The 26211-nt window shown below is 32.9% G+C and overlaps 1 protein-coding gene across 5 annotated transcripts in view; it reads right to left on the bottom strand.

Moving 5' to 3' along the window:
• Positions 1 to 26211, bottom strand: part of FBXW7 (F-box and WD repeat domain containing 7) — a 228190-nt gene that overhangs the window by 30282 nt on the left and 171697 nt on the right. Inside the window, exon 1 of one of the 5 annotated variants that reach the window (XM_004420918.3) lies at positions 1125 to 1644. The exons of the other annotated variants lie outside the window; for them this stretch is intronic. Coding sequence (XP_004420975.1) covers positions 1125 to 1385 — 261 coding nt within the window. The 5' untranslated portion in view covers positions 1386 to 1644. Of the gene's footprint in view, positions 1 to 1124; positions 1645 to 26211 lie in introns of those variants that run through there. 5 annotated transcript variants of the gene reach the window in all.

The following is a 26211-nucleotide window of genomic DNA, read 5'->3' as shown; positions in this document are numbered from 1 at the left end:
TAGGGGCTAGAGGTGAGGGGAGGACGAGCTCATCCACAATTTATACCTTAGTTCATGAATACCTACTGGAAAGAAATGGAATTGGTCTCATTTTACCCTTCAGAAGTTTCCGTACTCCTTACATTGTTTTAAAGTGATTCCTCCCAAAGACCATTATTTTCTTTCTTCAAATAATTTTAATAAAAAGCAAAAATAAATATAAAAACTTTAATACATAGGTAGCCACGTGCTGGCATGTATATAAATTATAGACATACATATATACATAAACGCAAATGTAACCATCAGGAAGGTCAATCAGTACAGATTACCTTAAAAATCTAGTTTTTTTAAAATAACTTCCACAGATTCTTATTTTCAAAATTATTATGAGAAACTTTGATAGTCATTCTAATTAAGTTTATAATACTGGCTTTCAGAACTTCCCTGCATATCTTGTAAATACATTGATGCAAATGTCATTTGCTACTAAAAGCAAACTTTATTTCCATCTTAGAAATCCTTCAATGAATAAAAACGCCTGAAGTACATATCAAGGGAACCATTGAGAAAGAATTTTTATCTTTAAAATATTTTACAATACAAAGTACTTTCTGAATGACTATAGAAGTCTTAAATATAATGTTGTTTACTGAAAATACTGACTTTAGGACCAAAAATTAATTCTGCAATTTTTTAAGGGGTGCAGAAAGTAAATATGATCTCTTTAAATGTAAATCCCAAATATTCTAGAGATTCTATACTTTAAAAGAGTCAACTAAAGAAAAAAAAAGGATATATATAAGGTATAGAAAAATTAAAGGCAAACGGTTCACTAAAAGCCAACTAAGGGTAGAGTATTTCCAGGTCAGCATTTGACGGAGCCACATTTCTAAAGTCTGAATATATTTTTAGTGAAAAATTCTAAGATTAAAATACACATTTTATTTTAAATTTAAAGCTTTTACAGTTCACATTGTCTTTCCATTATTTGCTTACATTCATGATATAAAACAGAATACCAGACATCCAGCCACCCACCAAAATTAGAGGATACTGCAGCCATCTCTGATGATACAGATTTTCCTTCTCAGGCAGGCACACACACACAATCATACAACACAGGAAGAAAACAGATTACTTACTTTGTAAAAAATCATTTTCAGTGTGCCGTAGAAACCCATATTTTCTGTATTTTTCCCCTTCAGTGATTCTGTGCCCCCGTGTGTCCGGCTGCTTGGCAGTCTCTGACAATATAAACCTTTTTCAGGTAGGTATGTCACAGATTCTAATGTGGACATGCTCAGGCACGTCAGAAAAGGAAGATTAGGGAGCAGAACCGGCAACAAAACTCCACAGTAAAGGCAAATGCAGCTCAGTATCAAACCGCTTCTCGGGACACACATACATACATGCAGCTTGACTGAGGAGAACTCGAGGGAATAATGAGAGAGAATCGAGAAGATTATTGGAGGAGACTATGCCCTGTCAAAGCCTTGACTGAACAGATTCCTCCCTCAGCAGCAGAGGGATCAGATTACATCTTCCCTTGAACACAGAATGGTGCAGTCCAGGATTCAGCAATGCAGACTGCACATCAATTATATGGTGATCCGCTCCAGGGAACCCGTAAGCACACAACGCACTGAACAGAGGGAGGATATGGGCAGCAAATAAGACCGCCCCCACACAACAACCCACTCTCCCCTCTCAAACTTTCAGGAGATTATTTTCGCATTTTGTAAAACCTGCATTTTTAAAGAGTTATAAATGGTAAGCTTCATTTCCACAAATAAGTCCTTTCAGAAACATTTTGAAAATGGAATATATTTTCATACGGTCCTCCCAACAGAAGCAAAGCAGCCTATTTTCACTAACTGTTACCCTACTGCAGTCCTGGCACACACTGATCAGATTTTTCAAGTAGCTTGGATGGTACAAAATGGGCAATCCCAAAGGAAGAAATTAAACATTCTTCAGGGGGATTTACAATAAAGTAAACCAGTTTGGAGCATATAGCATTTGCAGAAATTATGTAATAAATTATACTTCAACCTGTATATTTCTTATATAAAGATTTAGTGAAAATATTCCCTATGCTTTTCCATCCCATTCGTTTAAAACAGTTTTTAAGAAAATTATCACACACTTCACCAATCCTTAGTAATCATGAGAATATCTTTTTAAGATTAACAAACTAGTACTAGGTATATAAAGTTTTGGCCAAAAGGTTCTATTTTTCCAAAGGGAGCAAAAACTGTGCTCATTGGAGAGTCTTACCCTTATTTGTTAATTTAATCTTGAATAAACAGGAGGCACTGGACTTCTACTTCCAAAATTATATTGACAATGTGTATTGCTCATCATTAATAAGGCATTTTACATAATAATAAAGGTACCAAAGTTAGCCTGAAGGCAACCTTTTTCTCAGAATGACTACTATACAAATCTACATATTTCATCTTGCAACTTGCTACACAATTAGCTTCAGTGGCAATTATGAGATTCCTTGGACTAGAAAGCCCCATTATTAAGGGTCTAGTTAATTAACTCCTACCCTCCCTATTAACATTTCTTTATTGCAAGTAAACTGTGTGCCTATAGTTATTTAAGTACTTAATAGAAAGTTTCTTCAGAAAAAAAGAAACACTATTTAGACTTAATATATTCTAATACTCTCTGCTATGGCAGTAAATGACATTTGTTAGGAAAACGATTTTAAATACTGCATAAATTAGTATCATAATTTTAAAAATAAATATGTTTACCTTTATAACTAAGACATTAAGTCAGTGTAATGTCTTTTACTTTAAAATATAAATGAAATAAGATAATCTAAAATTTTATAAAGAGGTACATCTTGGATCTTCTCCTGGAAATCATATTCTATAGTCTATTATCTTTTTAAAAAATCTCCTACCTGGCTCTTAAATTAATTCTTACCCTCAGAAACAATATGCACATGTACCCAGCAGAAGTTAGTTTTCTAAACAAACAATTAGCTTACTTGAAAGTTCCTTTTAAAAACAAATCTCTTACTCTTAGCAAAAAGAATCCAACTGTTAGGAACGGACCCATAAATCCTTTTATTGGAGGCTTCAGAGCACTCAGCACTCAAAAAAAAAAAAAAAAAAAAAAAAATGGATCCCCTCTCCCATACTCCATTCTTGGCTATCTGAAGAAATTAATTTTAAAACTAACATCTGAAATTTCCTCTAAAATTTATCAGTGGTAACTAGCTTGTCAGAGGACAAATGGACTACCTACCAGTCATATAATAGTAAATACCTTGACTTCAACTGAAATCATGTCCTATCTCTAGTTGAACTAACCTTTTCAAATTAAGTCTATTCAGTTGAGGACACAGACCAACTTTAATAAACCAGGGACATCATCTCAAAACCTACCATATTTAAAGAAGCAAATATCCTAATTTTGTATATTCAAAGGAATGTTCTTGTGGTTACATGGCTCCTATGTACGGCTATGAAGTCACAGGAAAACCTGATCCCCACAAATGTATGTTTATATGTAGGTATATATTCTCATGTTTTATTTTTGAATAGGCAAAATATTTACATGGTTCAAAAATCAAAATGATATACAAAAAGTATACATTGAGAACACTTTCCACCACCTCACATCCCCCATCTACCATGGTTCCCACTTGGTAATGATTTTTATTGGTTTGTTTATCCTTTAAGTGAGAATGTATATGTTTATAAATACTCATGAAGACTTCATGTTCCCAAGTATTTAAACAATTCTCCCTAATATCTTATTTACAATGTTAATTTGAACTGTGAAGAAAGAATTTGTCAAGCAAAGCTAGTCATCCAAGTCTCTAACTAGATTTCAAATTAATAGAATAAAATAACTGATTTTCAATATTCTCTTAAGTACTACTAATGAAAATTGTGATCTACTATATTACTTTCATCAGAATCTATATATGAACAAACCAAATGAAATCGCTCTCACATTCCTATTTCTGGGAGTCTTGGCTAAAATACAGATGTTTAAAACTTTATTCAGAGATTTAAGATTTCTAGTAGAATGACTTAAAAAGCCTTCGTGTATGTATCAATATCTAGCTGTTTTATCCTGTGGTAGATAGAAACATTTTAAAACTGAGATCAGTCCATAACTACGTTAAATAAGTTTACAAAACAAAAGTATTTTATACTTTATGCTAGAATGTTAAGTAGTAAGTTCACTGAAAAGAAGGCTAGCTAGTCAATCATTATAGCTAAGAAAATACTTGTATTTGTCATCCAAATTTTTAGAATATCTCAATTATTAAATATATTTTGACTACAATAAAACTTCCTGTAATTTCAGTTAAGCAATAAATTTCCCATTCTATAAAAAATTATTTCTTGTGCTGACTCGCAACCTACAAGCCTTACTGAAAATCTATTAGCAAGCAGGGTAACTAACAATGAGGTCCTGGAATATAGCCTATCTGCTAACTCAGGCCCAACGCTCATCTCGTCACAACTCTATTGAGCTAGGTGTATGAGAAGAATGGATGAGGGCAGTAACTTGAAAAAAAGCACAAAGATATGAAGATGTACTGCCCCAGATGTCTAAGTCACTGGGAATAACAGCAGTAGAATGATTAATCTGTGAGCTAGTACAAGAGAAATGGCTCTTCTCAAGCAATTGGTTGGGATGACTGTTTTCAGAAGGGCAAGTTGTAGTTATGGGCAAAACCAAAAACGAATCCACATATAAATAGTGAGAAAAATATAAACAGTAAAATGTTCTTCACTGAATCATGTATCTTTGGAGAAGTATATATCTTTATACATGGTGTCAACAGAAGGAGTAATTAATAGAGTACTTGTCCTCACCTTGACTCTCAGAGTTCATTATTTCCATTTTAAATATATTTTTCTATTATTGCACTTACCATACGTCATTGTCATTATTTTTATACATCTTTCTCCCCTATCTACTCCTTGAAGGTTCACATCTTACTCTAAGACATAGCAGAAAAATGATACATAATAATTAATATTTTTGAATAATTGGCCATACAAGCAAACAGTAGCATACACTGCATCATTTTCTAAAGCATATGTTATACTTAGTACTAAAAAGTCTATCTAGTGTATTACAATTAGTTGATGATACTATGAATAGTATTGGTTCTTTTCATTACCTCGCTAACATTTAAAAGCTTACTTCCATTTTATAATAGTAGGAGAATATGATTATATTCTTACATTAGTGATTTTCTTTATTATTATCATAACAACATTCTTTACTCTGGTATTACACTAGGAAAAGCACCTACCACAGTTAGCTGTCTTGCCCTGAGCACAGAATTTAGATTAGAGACAGTCTAAAATTTCAACATCAAAGAAAGGAATGCCAAGCATGTTGAGGCTGAAACAAACTTTTTGAAATCTCACTAACCCACTGTCATTAATTTTCTGGAATGTGAGTTCTTATTAAAAGGTTCACAACTGAAATTGACAAATTAATAAACTGTCCTATCACAGGTATTATCAATTAAAACAGTATGTATGCCCAGCATCTACATGTTCCCTAATGCAAGTAGGTGGCAGTATTGATCAATAAGCTATTTCCCACATTTATTCATTCATTAAGCATTTATTTAGCACCTACTATGTGTCAGACATAGGATAGTATATAATTAAAAAAACTTTTTTTCTTCCTCTATTGAATTTATGGTCAATTTAAGACAGAGAATAGGGTAACATATACACACATCTGACTCTTAGAACTCACACTGAAATTAGTCCTAAAAATTTTTTGACAATATGTAAAATGAAACAAGGTGAGCCACATTTACTTTGAAATTACCATCCAAGTAAACAAATATTGAAATATTACTATATTTGAAAAAAATCCCAAACACTAAATATTATATGTAACTTAACTTTGTTTAAAATAAACTTGTTGAGGGGAGGGAATGCTTATAATAATATACAAAATCCTAACCTCAGTAAATCAAAACAAAATACCATAGCTCAGACTGGTTTAAAAAAATTTTTAAGATAACTATAACTGTAGGATTGGTACTTTTATAAATTTTTCTTTTCTTTGAAATAAACGTATTTATGACTCTCTCTATAAAAATGCAGCCCCTGAGGATTTCACACAAATAAACTGCAACATTGATTTAAGCAGTAAAAGTTTTTTCATCCCTTTAGATTGGGCCAAATTAGTGATCTGATAAACATATGCACAAATATATGTATCTACCAATATATAAATATATATACATGCGGAGTTTGACACAATAATGCACGTTAAGAGTTCTATTTATCACAGCCACAGAAGAAAACAAGGAAGATGGGAGTTTTGTTTGTTTGCTCTTCTAAAATTTATATTGTTACAGAGCCTTTTGAGACTTAATACAGTATCAAAACATTCCTTACAAGACTTCTTTACAGACAGGCAACACCTGCAATAATTTGACAAAGTTAGTAAGTTACTCTGAGTTTACCCTGACTTATCTAGAAAGCAATTAATCTTTACATTTTATGCTTCAAATTCAAAATACACTACCAGTAAGTAGCTTGAATTCATATCGATAAGTTTCCTCTCAAAATTTTATTATAAATTTTTTATAGTAATCCTTTCAGTAAAGTAAGGAAAATATCACGAGAAACTATAAAAAACAAGGTTGATTTCAAGAAAAATAAAACAGGAAATATGACCCAGGAAAGAATTTAATTAACATGGAGAAAGAATGAAATCAATTTTCCCTCAATGTAAGGCCTAGACTCCTATTCATTCTTCTACTTTCTTTACCCAATTCCAAATTTATTGCTGCTGTTTGTGATATTCAAATACATTTACACGACTTGAGAAAAATTTTCTATAGGTGTGGTATATTTCGATCTTGTATTTTAGTATTAAAATAATCTTTCAAGGACTGTTTACAACTCTGGAATAATTCCTTAAATTAGTTATTAGTCATGGCCAAAAAGTTGTGACAGAAGACCTGCAGGCTAAGAAGTAAAGAAGTTATACCCACTGAGTCAACAAAAAAACATTAATAGCAGGAAGCCAGAGTTTAGAACTAGCAGGGATCTTAGAAGTCATCTAATTCCCTTTTGTTTGTTTGGAATCGGAGAAAACTGAGTTTTAATATGGTTTGCCATTATTAGAGTGTAACCTCAGTAGGGGTTATTTGAACTTTATGAGCTCCAGTTTTCCTTATTTGTAAAAATGAAACAGTAATACAATCTACCTTACCTACCCAACCCACCGAGCCATTGTGAGGACATAGTAGATGTGCAGCACATAACAGATACCCTATAAATACCCTATAAAATAATAACTGTTATTAACAGGTGAAAAAAGGTGAGTAGAGAATTAAGTGTCTTGCGCAGGGTTATACAGCTATATTAGAACCTTAGACTCTGGTCCCAAGTTCACTACTTTTAACTTATAATGATTTCCATTAGATATGTGATGGCTCAAGTTGAGCTTAAAAAGTCGGACATTGCTAAAGAAGGAAAAATGTTATATTTTGCAGACAGCAATTAAATATAGAAACTACAACTAAATCTTGATTATTCAGTTCATGGAATGATTATCTAGGTCCACATAACTATGCTTCTGCTACATGTGGGAAATCTGAGGCAAAGACATGGGGATTGGGAAAGAGGTGACAGAAACTGAAAGAAAGATTTAGGTTAAATGAAATCAATCAATTAAGAAATAATCACCTACTATATCCCAATATCTGCTAAATGCTACTGAGGACAAATAGAAACATTACAATGACCCTCCTGCCCCAAGATACTTAAAATCCAACTGGCAAGACAAGAAACTAATAGAGAAGAATATCTGACTAGATATCAAGTGCCAAATTGGGTAGTGTAGGAGGTCAGAAAAGGGAGAAATCATTTAAATAGTCTGAGAAGATTTCATAAGATATGGTTTTGCTTCTAAGTTTGTAAGAAATTTGGTAGATGTTGAGGAAAAAGAAGAAAATTATCATGTGTGGACCTAAGTTACATGTGGAAATACCACTATCATTAACTTGAAGGATTAACAACATCTATAAGACTTCCAGTAGACACTGGTCTTGTAAGGTTCATTAAGGGATAACCTATTTAGCATTATATCTCCTAATTCAAATATTTAACACCACAGTTAAAATATTCTTTAACTTACTAAGTAATGGTTTCTTCAAAAGTACTTCCTGCCATGACTCATTCTTCCATTTTAGAGCTAATACGTGTCTTTCTGTACAAGGAGAACTTTACTGTGTGGGTGTGAAGACTTTTTATTTTAGTTACAAACACTGACTAATAAGGGGTCCTTCTGTTTCAACAGGCACTCATACCAGAAATCATACATACAAGCAGCTTGTACTCTTGAATATGGGGGGGCAGGGAGGGGAATTGGTGCAGAAAGAAGAGATTTAACCATTCATTCAAATCTTATGTTCCCCCCAAAACTTGATGAAAAGACAATAAAAAATGTAATTCAGGGCAGTAGGTGGGTACATGATTCATTGATTCTCACCAACATGTGGCCGAAAAAACCTCTGCTTGTTCCACTCCCAGCCCTTTCTCCCCTTGCCTCTGCCCGTCAAGTCCCCAGACTCGAAGGCTCATTCTAAGTAACAGACTTCACTATAAAGGATTTTGAAGTCATAGAAACCGTTCATGTACAGAACTAAGGGAAGAGCTACTGTAAAGTAGAAGGTATGTGAGATTCAAACACATGATATAAAGTATCGTCTTTTGAAAATATATATGTATATATTTAAGGGGGTTTGCATGTATTTATGTGTGTTATGCATAGAGAAAGCCTACATAAATATATAAAAATGTTCACAGTGGTCATCTAAGTGGCTTAATAAGAGATTTTCCCTCTTTTTTTCTTACTCATCAATAAACAAATATTACTTGCATAACCTTTTGAGCACCTATTATGTGCTAACAACTGTTCTAGGCAATAAGTATAAGGTGGCACACAATGCAGATGAGCTCTCTACTCTCTTATAGTTTATATTCTGGGGGAGAGAAGAGACATAATAAATTAGTAAATGAAGAAGATAATTTCACATAATGCTAATTTCTAAGACAGAAAAAAAAGAGGGTGCTATGAAAGGAGTAAGTAGCTAGGGTAGTAGAGAAGTGTGGCTACTTTTGAACGGCATCACCCAGAAAACAATTTTTAAGTCAAAATGATAGAGTAGACCCTGCGATCAACAAGAATAAGGCCAGTGTGGGTTGGGAGAACTAACTGGTACAAGATGAAGTCAGAGAGGTAACCAAGGGCCAGACCATATAGAATCTTGGAGGTCACTGCCACGAGTTTGGATTTAATTCGAAGTGCAATGTGAAGACATTAGAAGATTTCTAGAATGGGAGTAATTTAGCACAAAACAACTTCTGTATATATCTTTGTCTATATTATTTTTTATATTTTCAAAAATGTATATAAAATTGAAGACTACTCACAAAGGAATTCTCACTTGCTGAAACTGGAGATACAGAAAAAAAAATACATACCTGTATTTGAACTCTTTTCAACTCTTTCATGTAGCAATTACTCTTCCATTTCTCTCATTACTTGTCACCTCACACTAACTCAAACTCAGCACCTATCCCAAAAGAGTCCTCAACTTGGAAAAGGAAGAGGATTGGAATAGCAGGCAATACTTAACTAGTCCGTACCATGTGCCAACCACTATTCTAAACCCTTCATATCTAGTGACTCAATTCTATATGAAGGGGCATCTATCATATCATTTCTCTATTTCCTTGCTCTTCCACTTTCTATGTTCTGATTTTATCTTTCCATTTGATAATTTATTCTTTTCGAGAAAGAGAGATATTAGGCTCAGATCTCTATAGACTGTCAATGTATCTGCCAGCCTTATTTTAGCAAACGTCTACAATGGTGAAAGACATGGTTACTCTTAGTTATTGGAGGTGAAAGTATTTTATCCTTGGTACATTTTTTTAAACTGCTCCTCTGTGATCATAAAGGAATCCAGAACATAACCACAGAATCTCAAGATTGGAAAAAGCCTTCAACTAAAGTTTAATACAGCCACAGGTACCACCCTTAGGTATACCTTCACTAGCATGTAGTCATCCAGGATCTGCTTAATCTAAAAATACACATGTTATTCTCAACTCTGTAATCTTCTATTAGTTGGCTTACTGATTTTGATAATTATGTCCAATTATAAATATTTGACTAGCAGATTCATAATGTCCAGATTAAAACTTACTGCACTTTTAAAATACGTCTTTTCTTATCTCAAGCATCTTGCAAATTTTCCAGAAGAATTCAAAATGAGAAGGGATAACTTAAACCCATCTTTTAAAACTCCAGTTATAAATCAAAGTCTGTGGACTTGAACTTACTTCACTTATTCAAAAACATTTATTAAGTACCTATTCCATATTAGTGTTAGGCCAGTAAGAAACATAATTCACATTAGGTTCTTGCTCTAGAAAGTGTACATCATAGTGATCTTTAATCAATTCTTTACTTATTTTAGAGTAGCCTGCCTGCTCTTTAAGTGTTCAAGTGTTTGATGTAGCTGTCAAGTGAGTAGGGAAGAACCTAGTAATCATGCCTTCACTACATTTAAAAAGGAGGATTCTGAATATTCATTTTAGAAACATCAGTTTACATTTTAAAGCAATTATTGTATATATAATTTAACAAACTGCATTCTTTGCTTTGAAAGAATCAACAATTATATGACTAGCATAATGCTTACATAATCCTCTACCTTTTCAGGAGATTCCAAAAGACTGAAGAGTCAGTAAATAAAATCTGAGTACAAAGAAATACTGCTGGAAATAGATGGGTCATGAGTAGGGTTGGACATAATTTTGCCTGTCATGGAAATATTTTCAAAATAACTAATTTGAAAAGGTATGTGATCTACAGTAGTCTTTTACTTGCAGTGAACCATAAGATTGATGGTTAGAAGCACTATGATATCTTGGAAAACTATTATAAATAGAAATATATTATTTATAAGTTTATTTTCTCTATTAAAAGGTTCTTTAAAATTTTAGCACATAATCAAAAAAATTTATCTATAAATATTTGAGGCCTCCAAATGTTTAAAAATTAACTTTGAAAGTTTGTTGCACTTGATACACGACTCTAAAAAGTTCTTTCTGTAGGATAGATATTACGAGTTTCCCACCAATTGTGTGAAGGCGTGGTATGTAATGACGGCATGATGACCACTAAAGAAACATGCACTACAACTTCAGAACTGCTCTGTGCATCCAGCTGGTTTGTTGAGAACTGCTATATGGTGATTTGAGAATACTTTTAAAAGCTAAATTGAAAAATTGTTTTTATTGAGTCAACGCATGTTCAAACTTCTACAACATGAAAAAAAAAATCCTATGAGGATTAGCTTAAATCTACCAAAGAATATAAAGTCAAAGCTAGCAAAAAGATGTTGAACTTTAGAATACTCTTAAAATTGTAATATTTCGTCAGTCCTTGGGATAAAGACATACACATACACACACACACCCCCACACACTACCCTCTTCATTTTAAGCCTTTCCTTTAAAGTTATTCTATCAAGAGACAAAATAGCATATTAAGAACTTAGAACATTTTTCAAGAGATGTTAAGTGAAGACCTGTTAATCATCATGATCACAACGTAAACAGCAAATATTAAAATTAAATGGTATTTTCTAAGATACTGTTACTCAACTAGCTTTTATCAAACAACTGTAATAAACTGATTTTGTCAGACCAAGATGTAATCTATTCCCCACAAATTTATTTATTTCAAAGACTTTAACTTTGTGAAATTCACTGTATTTATATATACATAGCATAAGAAAAGGAAATTACTGTGAGAAAAATTTATCGTGCGTCTATAACCCCAAATTCCATCATAATATTATCAGTCTCATCTAAATGAATCCTCTGAGTCATATAATAGTTTTCTATTTTCTAAACACTGAAACAAAAGGGTGGAAAAAAACTAAACACTGATTCAAACATTTTATTTTTATAGATCTAGATCTACCATTCAAGAAATAGTTAGCCAGGGTTACTGAAAGCCAGACACTAAGCAAAAAAGATGCCAAGTTGAGCAAGATATAGTCTCTATCCTGGAAGAACTCCCAACTCAGGGGGCAGGACAGACAAGTCAATAAAAAAATGACAAAGCAATATAATTGATAAATGAAACTGCTCAATTTATATGACAATGCATAGAGCTAGAAAGAAGAAGAGAGAAATATTTTCAGGAAATGCACATGGCAATATTTTAAACCAAAAGAATAAAGGAAAAATAAACACTACATTTTAATCTCACTTGAGAGCTCCTTCAGTGCCCACTATTACAGATACTGTAAACTATTCAAGTTTGAATAAGCAGCTCTCTTTTAAAAGATGTTCTCTTAAGAAAATGAAGTACACAGGAAAGAGAACTTACTATATGCCATGCACTTGTCCAGGTGCTTTACTTACATTAACTCATTGAAACTGTATAACAACCCTACAAAATAGGTACTATTATTATCCCATTTTATAGATGAGGAAACAGGCACAGAGAGTTTAAGTAACTTCCTCAAGGACACACAACTATTAAGTAAGGTAGCTGGGATTTGAACTCAGGCAGATCTTGGTCTCCAGTTTATAGAAAATGAATAGGGTTTTCTATATACATAGCAAGAAGCATTGGTAGTTAAGAAGTCTCTAGGATGTTTCCAGAGCTATTTGAAAATGCAAACGTGTGACATATGGATGAAATCTATGTTAGAGTCACAGCAATTACAGAGAAAGAAAAGACAAACTAGGCAGCTAATTGTGTACTCTGATGCACTTTATTTTTGGGAATTTACCAAAAGCAGCTTGACAAAGAGTTAATACACCACTGCAAATGCTTCTTCCTTGGTGAAGAATTGCTCCCATCATCTTGGACATTATGTTAAGGCTCGGCCGTCATCTAGGCAAAATGGAAGCAAGTCTGATGAAAGGTACTCACAACAATACATGGGTTTTGCTTCCTTTTCCCAAACCCCCTAAAAACTTTTATATCCTATCCTTACTTCTTCATGTCCTATGTTTTATTTCCCTAAAACATGAAATAACGAAAAAGAGCTGAAAAAAGAATACACCAGAGTATCTGCATTGGAAGGTCCTTTTGAAGGGGCTGCTAGTCTTTCACCCTTACCAAAACGATCTGAATGCCACAGGAAACTGGCGAAAGTTAGAAATTCCTTCAAATGCTCTTTATTGATTACTCCAACCCAAATACACTTAACAGGGAATTATGACTTTTACTTGATTTTGAATTTTTTAGTTTAGTAGCCAGTCTAAAAATACCTGACTTGTTAACCAAGTAGTGTATGTATGTATGCATATGTGTGTATACACACACACACAGTACTTTTTCATTTGAGTACATACAAAACATGCTCTTCAATCTGTGGTTATGATTTTGACCCTGTTTCTTAATTTCTTCACATACAATCTTTTCCTAAGAGCCAATCTATCTTTAATAAATGTCAATTTGATCCACATGTGGTTATCACTTCCTAGCAGTAAACATCAGTGTTGATACATGCATATCTCTGTGATTCTATTCTACACTTTATTGTTTCAACTGTCTCTAATTATCTTTATTCTACTTAGGATACATAATTACAACAAATGTAGGTTTATATGGTTATTTTAATCTCCCACAGACACCGATTCATTCGATTCATTCAACGACATTTATTTGCGTGCCTATTACACATAAACTAAATTAAGTATGGTCTCAGTTTCATGGCTGGAGTTTACAGTGTAGTAGGGGAGAAAGATAATGAAACAATTAAAACAAAGCAATCCTGAAACTGGTAAATGCTACAGGGTCATAGAAACGTGCATAATGTTAAAGTTTTGACCTAGTCTGGGGGTTCAGAGGCGGCTTGTCTTCTCTAAACGAATGACTAAGCTGTGTTGTGGTGGAGGAGGGGCACTCCTGTGGCTGTAGTGCACAGAATAAAGGTAGTATGGCAGGTACAAGATGAGGCTAGAGAAGTAGACAACAGCCAGATTATGTAAGACCTCATAAAGGATTTTGTTCTTTACCATAAGAGTAATGAAAAGCTAACGCTGGATGTTAGTCAAGGGGTATACCTCTTGAAAAATCATTCTGAATGTAATGTTAGAAACAGAATGGAAGTGAGAGTGGATGTGGAGAGATTGTAAGGAAGTTATTCCACTAGATCAGGCAAGAGATAATGCTGGCTTAAACTAGCTAGGTGCAATAGAGATGGACAGAAGTGAACAGCTAAGAGATATTTGGGACATAAAACTGATAGGATTTGGTGACCAATTGGTCATGGGTAGTAAAGGAGAGGGAGCTACCAAAGACGACACCAAAATTTCCTACTTATGCAACTGGACAGAATATGATAGAGGATACTGGATATGAGTCAGTGTTTGTTTATTTTTCTTTTCTACGGTAGGGAGGATCACAAGTTCCATTTATGGTCATATTTGGTTTGAGGTGTCTTTGAAACATTGAGGTGAGGATATCACGCTCCGGAGCTCAAAGGAAAGCTCTGGGCTGGAGATGAAAACATGGTGTATAGGTCTGTGTAGAGGTCATCTCCAATTTCCTCCACAGAGCCACCTCCTCTTCATCCTAAAGTGTTAATTATAGCGCTTGAACCCAACACGTCGTCACAGTGTGGGCACATTAATTATTTGTCTATCTTTCCCATTAGATTCTAAGTTCCATGAAAGCAGCGACCATTTCTACTTTGATTCTTGTGTTACCTCAGCTCCTCACATAGTTCCTGCACATATCAGGGTATCAATAAATAATATCTATATGAGATAATTAACAATGTAAGATACACTCTAATCAACAATGTCACAACTACAGAAATAATAACTGAAAAATACTAATTTTCAGCATAATTTGAAAAACTCAATTTTCAGAATAAGGAAAGGTGATATAGATGAAATAATACATTTATATATTTATTATTTATCTAGTATTATATTATATAGTGTTATTTTTAATATTTTATATATTTATATATTTTTCCCTCAGGGAAAATAAAATTTTATAGGTATTTATCATTTATACAATTCAAGCATAAATTAAATTGAAATACACAGTTTGATATGCAATTATCTTTGTTATTAAACAAAGATAATACGTTTTTGTTATTAATCTTTGTTATTAAAGGGTTTAGAACTTCCTGTACCTTTAAAAATGCCCAACAGAATATAAACCCTTACTGTTAAAGGGAATATCATTTTAACAACACTGAATGTACACTATTTCCCACAGATCTCACTTCAAGTATTCTATTTATTCATAGGTATTAACCTAACAGATAGCATTTTTGTATCTCCGTTTTACTGACAAGAAATCTGAAGCATGCAAGTTTTTGAGAATTACCAAAAGCATTATAACTAACATTCGCTAAAAAAAAACCTTTGGCAATACATATTTTAATCTCTATGAACAGAATAACAGGCTGAGTTTCATTTCCATTAAAATTAAATGGAATACTGCATATTTTACATATAATTGCCTAGCTTTATTTTGCTTTAGTTGCTTTTTATCACCATCTCCCATTGAGACAGGATGTATCAAGAAACACGACACTTAATGAAAAAGGTCAAAAGAACTAAGATCCCACTGAAATACCATGTAAAAAAAATTTTTTGATAGTTATTTTAATTACTACTTCATTCCTTTTGGTTTTGTGAATATGAAAAATATATAAGTAATAATTTTTAACGAGATACATTTGGGGGTATACCATTCACTTCTAACTTTGCAGACAGAACATACCTCATCTTAATCTTCAACGTAGTCAACACTATACATACGGATTTCCAAATCCTCTTTGGTTTTCATCTTCTAATAAATATTCTAATACTATATATCAAAACCGAAGAACGTTATTACACATTGCTCAAAGCATATACACTTGTGTATAAACAAGTCTGGAAATTTTAAGTAAATATATTGAAGACTATAAAATACAGTGCAAGATGATAAGAGACACTAGCTAACAATACCAATGCTTTTTAAACTATATTAAAGAGAAACAAAATAGACTAAAATAAAAAAGGAGAAAATGATAAAAATTTTTTGGAAGAGGCTGTGGTTGGCCATTTATTACTTTTTTGTATTAGAGTTAATTAATATTCTAAAAAGGTCTACAAAAAGCTGAACAACCTCTCAAGCTTTGACTGCATGGCACTGACCTTAGACTTTCTCAGAATGAGTTTTAATACACTCTGTTATTAGTAAAACCTGTTCAAACACATGCCCCATCTGCCAGCACCCCATTTGCAAGAGAGCTTCTTATTCTTGTAGACAGTACAACTTCTGCTTGCTTCCTTCTCTTCTCTACATACCAGCTGTATGGTAATGAGTATGAGCAGCTGAAAATACCGCATGATAACAAAGCTAATATGAAAACGGCAAAACAACACTTCCCGTCAATGAAGCAACTATAGCATGAACATAGCAGATAAGCTATTAAACAGAAGAGGGGGGTGAGAATTTTATTTGTGTGTTTTTTGGGGGGTGGGGGGTTCTTGTGCTTGTGAGTACGTACGTGTGTGTTAAATATGGGGTATACTAAAAAGTTAAAAGAACCAAGATCAGCAGAGGGTCCCAAAGAAAGATCTAAATTTCTAAGTACTTTTGTTAAGACTTGTGAATCAATTCTTTAAACGTTTTAAGTCCTAATTCTTACATAGTAATGATATACCAGGTGCCATTTTGACAAGCTAGTTTTCAAAGATGTTAACAAGTATGTTCCATTTCTTAATTAACTTATTTTGGGACCTTTAGGGAAAGAGTCAGAGCTTAAAGCCATAAAGGAAACTATTTGCTAGACATTTCAGCAGCTAACATAATATGCGAATCAATAAACTCTATGTTTTTAATTCTTATACAGCAATTTAAATTTTTTTTCATTTAATAGTATTTGAGGCCAATACATTTATTCTGAACATCTGAAAAACTCCAAACAAAATACTAAGATGACACATGTTACCTTCCTAATTTAGGAAGACATTATGGGGTTAATTTTTACATATATGATAGTCACACTGAATGAATCTACATAATGTAAGTAGAACCAAATCACATTACTTTTTTATGCTCAGTATCTTTCCATTTAGAGATTAACAGTCACTCAGGAAACTGTTTAAGAAAAATGACTATTCAAAATTGGTGCTGTGCATTTTCTTTCACAATTTGAAGAAACTAAAAATGAAAAAAATAGTCAAAAACTAACCCTAAGTAAAAGAAATAAGTACTATTATATCAGGAGAATTCATTATAATTTTTACCAACACATCTAAAAAAGTCTTATGTGGACTTCGTTACAGTTATTAAGTTCTTATTACATAACCATACTTTCTATAGGTTATTTCATTTTACCCTTACAACAACCTTATGAAGTAGGTACTATTCTTATCTCCATTTTACAGATGAGGCTTAGTAAGTGGTAGAGCTCGGAACTGAACGCCAGGTCTAATTGACTGTATCATCTATGCTTTTATGCACTCTGCTATTCTGATATAAACTCCACGAGGGCTCCATTTGGGTCTGTTTCATTCACTGTTGTACTCCAAATGCCTAAAGCAGTCCTTGGCTCATAGGAGTTGTTGAATAGATTGAATGAATAGATGGAAGAGATAACTACTCAGCTGTTTTCTTTTAAGTGCAAATCACTTTAAGTGGGGGAAAAAAAAGCTACTATAAATTTTCTAATAACCCTAATCGTTTTGATACTGAAAAAAAAACATTTACCAATTAAAGAATCTTAAAATAAGACTGTTTAGTAATCTAAGTTTTGTTTACTTGTCAGGTTGAAAAATTAAGACTTTATTTTTAAAAAATCTCTCATAATTGAACATTCATTTTGAAAGGCTGGGACAGAATGAATAAGAGCAAAATTGCACTGATTCTAGTGTTCTGCATATTTTCGTGAACCCACTTGTCCTCATTTTTATTGTCTAACTATAAAAATGCCTTTTTCCTGTTAACTAGCTTAACATATTCCTTGACTTTAAATATAAAATAAGGCCACAAGCTTCCATAATATAAAATCTTTTGCATAATATATATAAGAACCTGAATTGAAAGAATAGTTCCAACTTACTGAAACAGTACTAATCACCCTTTAACAAGTTAAGATATACAGCTGCATTTACTCACAAGAAGAGGAAGCTTTCAACAACACTTACAGATTTAAAAAATCCACAAATTCAGACAAGATTTACAAAAACAGTACCATACTGCCCCTACATGTTCAAACCAGTAGTAACAGTGACATTTTAAAATTTAAAGTGATAATGCCGAGATTTCTGTGGCTTATTGAAAAGCTGTTTAAGCTTAAATTGTTCCCAAGTGAACTATACAAAATCACCTACACATAAAAATGTAATTAAATATAGGAATAACCTACAAGTTGCCATTTTCATTTTCAATACTAGCAAGGAGAAGAAATTTAAGAGAATTTCATCCAACTTATATCTTTCTTTCTCTCAAAAGAGATATCCCCATCATTACATGAAGATATCATAAAATAACCATAAACAAATGGCTAACTAGTCATGTGCTTTTGAGGTCATTAATGTATTAATGTTTGAGAAATACTGTTGATTGTTTCTTCTCTAGACCTAAATAAATGTCAATAAATTTTATAAATATATGTATAAACACATACAGAGACACTACCAAAGTCACAAGAGTAACATTTATTAATCTAATATCAGATTTACTTTTTTTTTTTTTTTTTTTGCTGAGGAAGATTAGCCCTGAGCTAACATCTGTGCCAATCTTCCTCTATTTTGTATGTGGGTTGTCGCCACAGCATGGCTGACAAATGGTGTAGGTCTGCACCTGGGATTTGAACCTACGAACCTAGGCTGCTGAAGCAGAGTACATGGAACCTTAACCACTAGGCCACGGAGCCAGCCCCAGATTTACTTTTTTAAAAAATCTACTTTAGTTATTTTACCTTTCACACTTTAGGACTATATATGCAAATAAAGAGATGTGCTACATCAATAGCTACTTATAAAAGGAAATAACTGAATTGTAATTCCTAACATTTAGAATGTTATTGGCTTTACCACGAATTTCTTTCTACTATTACTCCTATAGTAAAACTTACATCACATTAAAAAAAATTTTAAATTATATTTATCATTATTTATATCTACCAACCAAATATACCTACCAAAATTATATCTATCATTATTTAACTGGTTTATATGTGAGACACATGTTAATTTGTACAACTTTCCACAATGAGTCAGGAATAGGGCCAAGAAGTCTAATTCTGATCCAGGAACAATCCAGAAAGAAATCACTATGGTGAGCCTGACAGGATATTAAAGACTAAAGTTTTTTTTGCAAGAACACGAAAAATGGAATAAGATGGTATCATATTTAATCTTTCAGAACCTCAAAATAATATTCTATACTGGGTACTACCTAACTATTTGAAAACTAGTAGATTATACATTTCAATAAAGTTACCAACATAATTCTATATCAAAGAGTGTCTGCATATGTATGCACCTGTATGTAGGTATCCATATACACATATGGAGAAACTATAACACAAATTATCACCGGTTGATTTAGAAATGAAAAGCATATAATTGAATAAAGGAGTCTGGTGACACATTGTATACACTGTGGGCTTCTTGGAAGGTCTCTGCCTTATTCATCTTTGTTACACTAGAAGCACACAGGACGTATGCCTAATACATATTAGCAGAATTAAAATTAATTTAGTGGTGCTAATTTTCCATGGAAATACTGAGAGAAGTAAAAGTGGTCAAGGTTCTTATTCCTCATTTAAAGTATAAGTCTGCAAGCATGAGTTGCATTTAATCACTGAAGAAAAATAATATATAAACTCAGAACTATCATTTATATTATATGGTGCTGCCTATAACTAGGTTAATAAAATTTAGATATTCATTTATATAATGTATGTTTCAAAGCATTTAAATATGCATATACTCAGAGACTTAAGCTAAAGCTTAGACTACTTTGACATTTCAAAGTGTATTCCTTTTTTGTTTTTTTTTTTTGTGAGGAAGATTAGCCCTGAGCTAACATCTGTTGCCAATCCTCCTCTTTTTGCTGAGGAAGTCTGGCCCTGAGCTAACATCTGTGCCTATCGTCCTCCATTTTATGTGGGACGCCTGCCACAGCATGGCTTGACAAGTGGTGCACAGATTCACAGCTGGGATCCAAACCTGCGAACCCCGGGTGGCTGAAGCTGAGCGTGCGAACTTAACCACTATGCCACTGGGCCGGCCCCCATTTTTTATATGTAGTGATAGCTATGAAACTCAAAGGTCTGTAGAGTTGGTTCCACAATTTTGGAGAAAGTTGTGTTCCTGACTTCAGAACTTTTTGGAGTTTAGAAAGGTAATTTGGTGCATATACGGTGTATTACAGAACACTTCCAATACAGTACACATTAATATTCCTGCAGCAAAGTATATAAATATTCAGATAAATAATAAAAGTGACTGTCTTATGTTAGTTAGGGGTTAGGTTTGGCCAACTTTTTGAAAATTTTTTTGGTTTCCAAGGCTTGTTGGATTTCTGGTCTGCAGACAAGGGACTGTGGATTTATTTTATACTTGTTTATCTTGCCAGGAGCTTAGTACCAAGTTATTTTTAGCATATTTTTCATCTGCCTCCCATACTACAAGTCTTAGTACTAAGTTAGTTCCTGTAAAACATAACCTACAAATTTAAATAGCTTTGCCCTGTGATGTTAAATAAAATTACTAAATGATTTACACAGATTGTTATCTATTAACAAAAGGGATAAAAATTCATGGCAGTTGTTTCTATGATGTAGTTGTAGATTTATAAATGTTATAATTTTCTTTACATTCATATCTGACAACTAAGGCACAATCTAATACTAAGACATCACCTGATGACAAAAACATCTAGAAAGCAACGTTATCAGTAACTAGATATTGAGGTCATGACAAACTGTGGGAACAAAGTGAAAATTATGTCTTTAAAAACCTAGGAATTACATGGCAAAAGTTAACCCTTAAAACATTTGGAAACTAAAGATCCGTTCACTCAACAAATTCTTACCCAGGTAGGTCAGTAATACCACAGTGTTTGTGATGCTGGAGCCAGATGCCTGAGTTACAATCTCAGCTCCATCACTTACTAGCTTTAGGGTAAGTCATCTAACCTATGCCTCAGATTCCTCATCTGTAAAATAGGGATAATATAATACAACCTACTTCATGAGCGTATTTTAAGGATTAAGTGAGTTCATACGTGGAAAGTATTTAGAACAGTGCCTCCCCCCCATCTCCAGTTAGATTCTATACTATTATCCTATTTTATTGTCATCAAAACATTAGCATTAACAGTTACTTTTCTGTTTCCCTAAGTTAGAATCTAAGCTCCATGAGGGCATGGTCTTTGTCTATCTAGTTTACTGTTATATCCATAAGTTCTAGAACAGTTCTCAACTCTGTTCTAAGTGCTCAATGCATATATTTTGGCTGATACTAATATTAATAAATTTCAAGTATAAGTGAGTAACTTGCAGCAGTATAATTAACGTGAAAAAACAAGATGTAAGTGCAAGCAATAATACAAGTTTCCTTCTGTCCATCACTTCTCTGATCATCTGCTTAGCAAATATCATTCATATTTTAATTCAAAGCTACTGTGAAGCCTTTCCTGAGCCATTTGCATTAAGACTTGGGTAGTACTTTGTACATGGGTCCATTTAAGCAATTATCCTTTCGTACTATAAGGGTTTGTTTAAGGTTTTACCACTAGACTATAACATGCTTAAAGGACTGTGATTTTTCATTTTTGTATATACACAGGCAGAGGAGATGAAGAATCATCACCTTTTTATTTATAGCCAGTGCCTTGCACAATACAGAGAATGAGACTGCAAGAAAATTTACAATTTATATTCTACTTACTCATGTTTATGCATGATGCATGAAACATTATTAAGAAGAAAAAGATTAATAGGATCTAAAATAAAATGGTCTGATATGTGGTAACTAATTTTCTTTATTGATAAAATAGTGACAATAAAAGATACCAGAAGATCTGAAAAAGCCAATTTTTTTCCTAGTTCCAATGGACTATATATGAGTGGGGAAAAAAACCTTAGGAAGTCATATTCCAGTTTACTCAAAAAAAAAAAAAAAAAAAAGCCAACAACAACAAAGCAGGTATGCTATTAAAATCTCTCTCCAAACTTGCTCATACCACCACCCCATTCTTCCTTCTCTCCAAAGCATCACAATATTTTTTCTTTATTTCAGCATTTTCTGACATTTTTGAGCTTCTGTAGACTCTCAAAAGTACCATCCAAAAGTCTACACCCTATGTTTGTTTCTCCTTCGTTTTCAAAATTGGTAAGTAGTAATTACTTTTAAAATTAAGTGTCAAACTGTATCTGAGTTTAGTTAAATTTAGAAAATGAAATATTCAAAATCACAGCTGCACAGTCATTTAAAAACATTCAGTAAACAAAAACACGCCATATTCTTACAGTACAAAAACTCCTTAAAGAATTTTCCAAGTTTAACGTAACACATACTTCAATGAATTGGTCATACAAATATCCACACTAACTTTCTCCTGCATATCACTGGGAGCATAAAAAGATATTAAAGATAATTTCTGACCTTTAAGAGTTTACAGCGTAATTGAGGAGACAAGATAACTATTTGAAGTTGTCAAATAACACCACTGAGCAGTACATATATGCCTAAGGGCCAAAGGTAATGGCAACAAGAACAATATGTTCCACTAATGGATGAGGACAACAGTGGATGCAATCAGTGCCAGGAGGAAGGTTCCAACCAGAGAGGTAAGCTAGACTGTGAGGTCATGGAAAGGATCTGGAGAGACAGAGCACAAATGTAACTGGTGGATACCAAACAGACTAGTATGGAGAAGGGGAGCACGATGCTGACTTTTTAAAGGTTTCATATTTCTGTATGTTCTGTATCCATCTACTTCTACTTAGCTAAGAGTTCTATGAAACAGAAGTTGAGTTTCATGAAATGCCTCTCAGGCATCAAGACATTTTAGAAATGCAGACTTGCTACAACTACTTAAATGAGAATTAATCATGACTAGACTAGAATTAAAAAAAAAAGGAGGTAAACCTGGATTGGGGCTAAAGGCAAAGCTATGTCAGAAATGTAACACTAAGTAGTAGTGCTATAAGAAACAGGCAAGTATTTCTGGCAGCTGCTCTTGCTAGCATGAGAAGTACTCTTGTAGTAGAGATTATTAATAGCAATATACTTTGAGACGGGCTGTCATTTATACTGTAAAAATATCATACTAAAATTCAGAAATGTAAAAGCACAAACTAAAGTGAGAAATAAAAATTGAGATAACCATAAGACTTGCAGTAAAAATAATGTTAAACTAATGATAAATTACAAAACTATACATGTGGATCATCTGTTCAGATAGAAACACAGATAGTTTTAAAACTACGGGAGAAGTCGAAGAAAATTATAGTTGAAAATAATACAGGTGACAGGTCTATGGCAAATATTATTTTCCAAAAACAATAAAAAAATAAAATCACCAAAAGCAACAAATAATTTCTTGATCTATTGACACATTTTCCTCATGAAGCTTTAAGTATAAACATATATCATTATTTTCTCAAATTGGAAAAAAAGTCCTTTGATAGAAAACCTAGAATAATAAACATGGAAATACAATGATATAGTATCAACTAAGTAAAATCCACAAAACTTTGCAATGGTAGGAATAAATTTGCTTAGACTATGATTTCTTTCTCTTTAGACAACATTAGAAGTCCCTCATGCTGGTTTTTAATTGGTACCATCTTTCTGGAAAACAACTTAGCACTATCAAGAACCTAAAAAAAAATCTTGACCCAATAATTCTAACTTTAGAAATCTGTGTCTAGAGATGTCAAAGATTTGTATATAAAAAGTTCAACACAGGTCACTGTCCAAATCAACAACTGTAGGAAAATTATGGTACATTCATTTGGCAGATTATATACCCTTTTGAATAACTATAGAAATGGGGCACCACCAGCAACATATTAAAAGTGGATTACAGTAACAATTTTGTTAAAAAATTATTTACTTAAGATTGTTACTGTGGTTATTTCTGAGCAGCGGAATTACTGATAATATAGGAAATTGTAAAGAAAAATATTTTTTCTAAGTTTTACATACTAAGCATGTCTTACTTTTATTAAAAAAAGTAAAAGATATTAATGATTGGAAGAATATAAAAATTCCCCATATCACCATTCAACTCAGAGAATTTTGGAGATTATTAAATTGAGGAGGGTAATAACTCACAAATTTGCTTTACCAACAGAGCTCATGATGGTCTGCTTTTTGGGTACATACAAAATCTTCATACAAATGAAAATTTTATTGTAGAGCAAATAATTAGAAATGTTTTCTGAAACACAGGCAATACAATTGTTCGATAAAACTGGCAGATGTTTGCTGAAAAGGTACCAATGACTTGCCAACAGTCTATTAAAGGAGAATAATAGATTAAAATTATATACAGCTTGAAGTAACTGAAGATTATAAATACAAAAACAACAAATTAGATTACGCCTGAATGAGATTAAAATTTTGAATATAGGTTTGCCTATTATCATTAGCAATAAGTCAACAATGAAGAAAAAACTTGAACCCAAAAAAGTATTGAAGCTTAAAAGAGGTATAATGCTGGTTTAATTTTTGTCATCATTGTCAAAAGTACTAATTAAGCAAACTGATGAGAATGGTACTGCACTGCAGTTTGAGGATGGTTAATCTGTCAGACACCCTGTTCTCAGTTGTTACCTGCCAAACACAGATCTTGAGGTATGACAAAGATTCTCTCCTTGACCAAACTCTGAGCTCTTTTTTCAACTAGGTCTTGTCCTTGGACATGATCTCAAGAGCCACATTTTAGCAAGAATCCTGCTAAGTCAGTTTAGCCTAGAATCCCCACACTCGATATCTGATCACTCTCCATACCTGTTGTGTTCTTCTAATCCTCCATCATCCCCCAGGGAATGTCTGACCGCCTTGGTTAAGCTCATATAGCCAGAATCCCCTCTTTACCCCTGAAGTTTCTTCTTAGTAATTTTCTACCCACTGAGACCCCCTACCTATTCCTTGGCTATAAATTCTCACTTTTCTTTGTTGTATTCGGAGTTGATCCCAATCTCTCTCCCCTACCGCAAAACTCCTTGTAGTGGTCCCTATAGCTATCATGATAGCCCCCTGAATAAAGTCTGTCTTACTGTTTTAACAAGTGTCATGGATAATCTTTTCTTTAACAGGCATCATCCCGTAGCTTACAAAAGATAACAAACATGCATACTGTTTGAATATTTCCAGTTTTTTATGACTATAATTATTGCATAATCTGTGGGATAACTTTATAAGTGAAACATCTTAAAAGAGATTACACAAAAAAATCATAAATTTATCAACAGACTATGCTACCAAAAGTTATTCGTAGGTCAACTGTTTGAATCTTCAAATGTATTTTCTCACAGAAACTATGTCAACAGTAAGAGGCTCCTAGGCTTACTCTCCAAAATACTAATATAACAGTAGTTGAGAAGTGCTAAGTTCACATGAAAAAAAATATAAAGAGAATGGCTACTATCTGCAGTATTAGAAAGTCCTGAGGTTAATACCAGTTTTACTATTTACCAAGAAAACTGGGGACAGTTAACTTGTTTGAACTTCAGTTTTCTAGTCTACTGAATGAAGATAATAGCTAACTTACACTACTTAACAAACATTTAAATCATTTAAGGATTGACGTAAAATATACAAAAATAGCTGGGACAGTGCCTAGAATACACAGTAGGTTCTTTTAAAATGATAGTAATTATTAATAGCACTATTATTACTAATACTGTACATTAAGAAGGAAATAAACAGTATGTTAAAATTCTAGTGATAGACACACAAAAATTTTTTTCTACATAGCTTTAAAAGAATTAGAGGAGAGGATGAGGGTTTTAAAGAAAATGAAAGGCTTATGGCTCTAACAATCTCATTCTAAAAATTTACCATGAGCTGAAACTTATACACAAGCAGAAAGATATATGTACAAGATTTGTTATGGTATTACTGTAATTATAAAAACCTATATTTCACGGTTTTGTAAATAAAGTTTTATTAAAACAGTCATGTCCAT

Source organism: Ceratotherium simum, chromosome 12 (genome assembly GCF_057802395.1).
Source record: "Ceratotherium simum simum isolate JZ-2026a chromosome 12, ASM5780239v1, whole genome shotgun sequence".
Classification (NCBI taxonomy): Eukaryota; Metazoa; Chordata; class Mammalia; order Perissodactyla; family Rhinocerotidae; genus Ceratotherium; species Ceratotherium simum.
The sequence above is the reverse complement of the archived record's forward strand: the minus strand, read 5'-3'. Positions and strand labels throughout refer to the sequence as shown.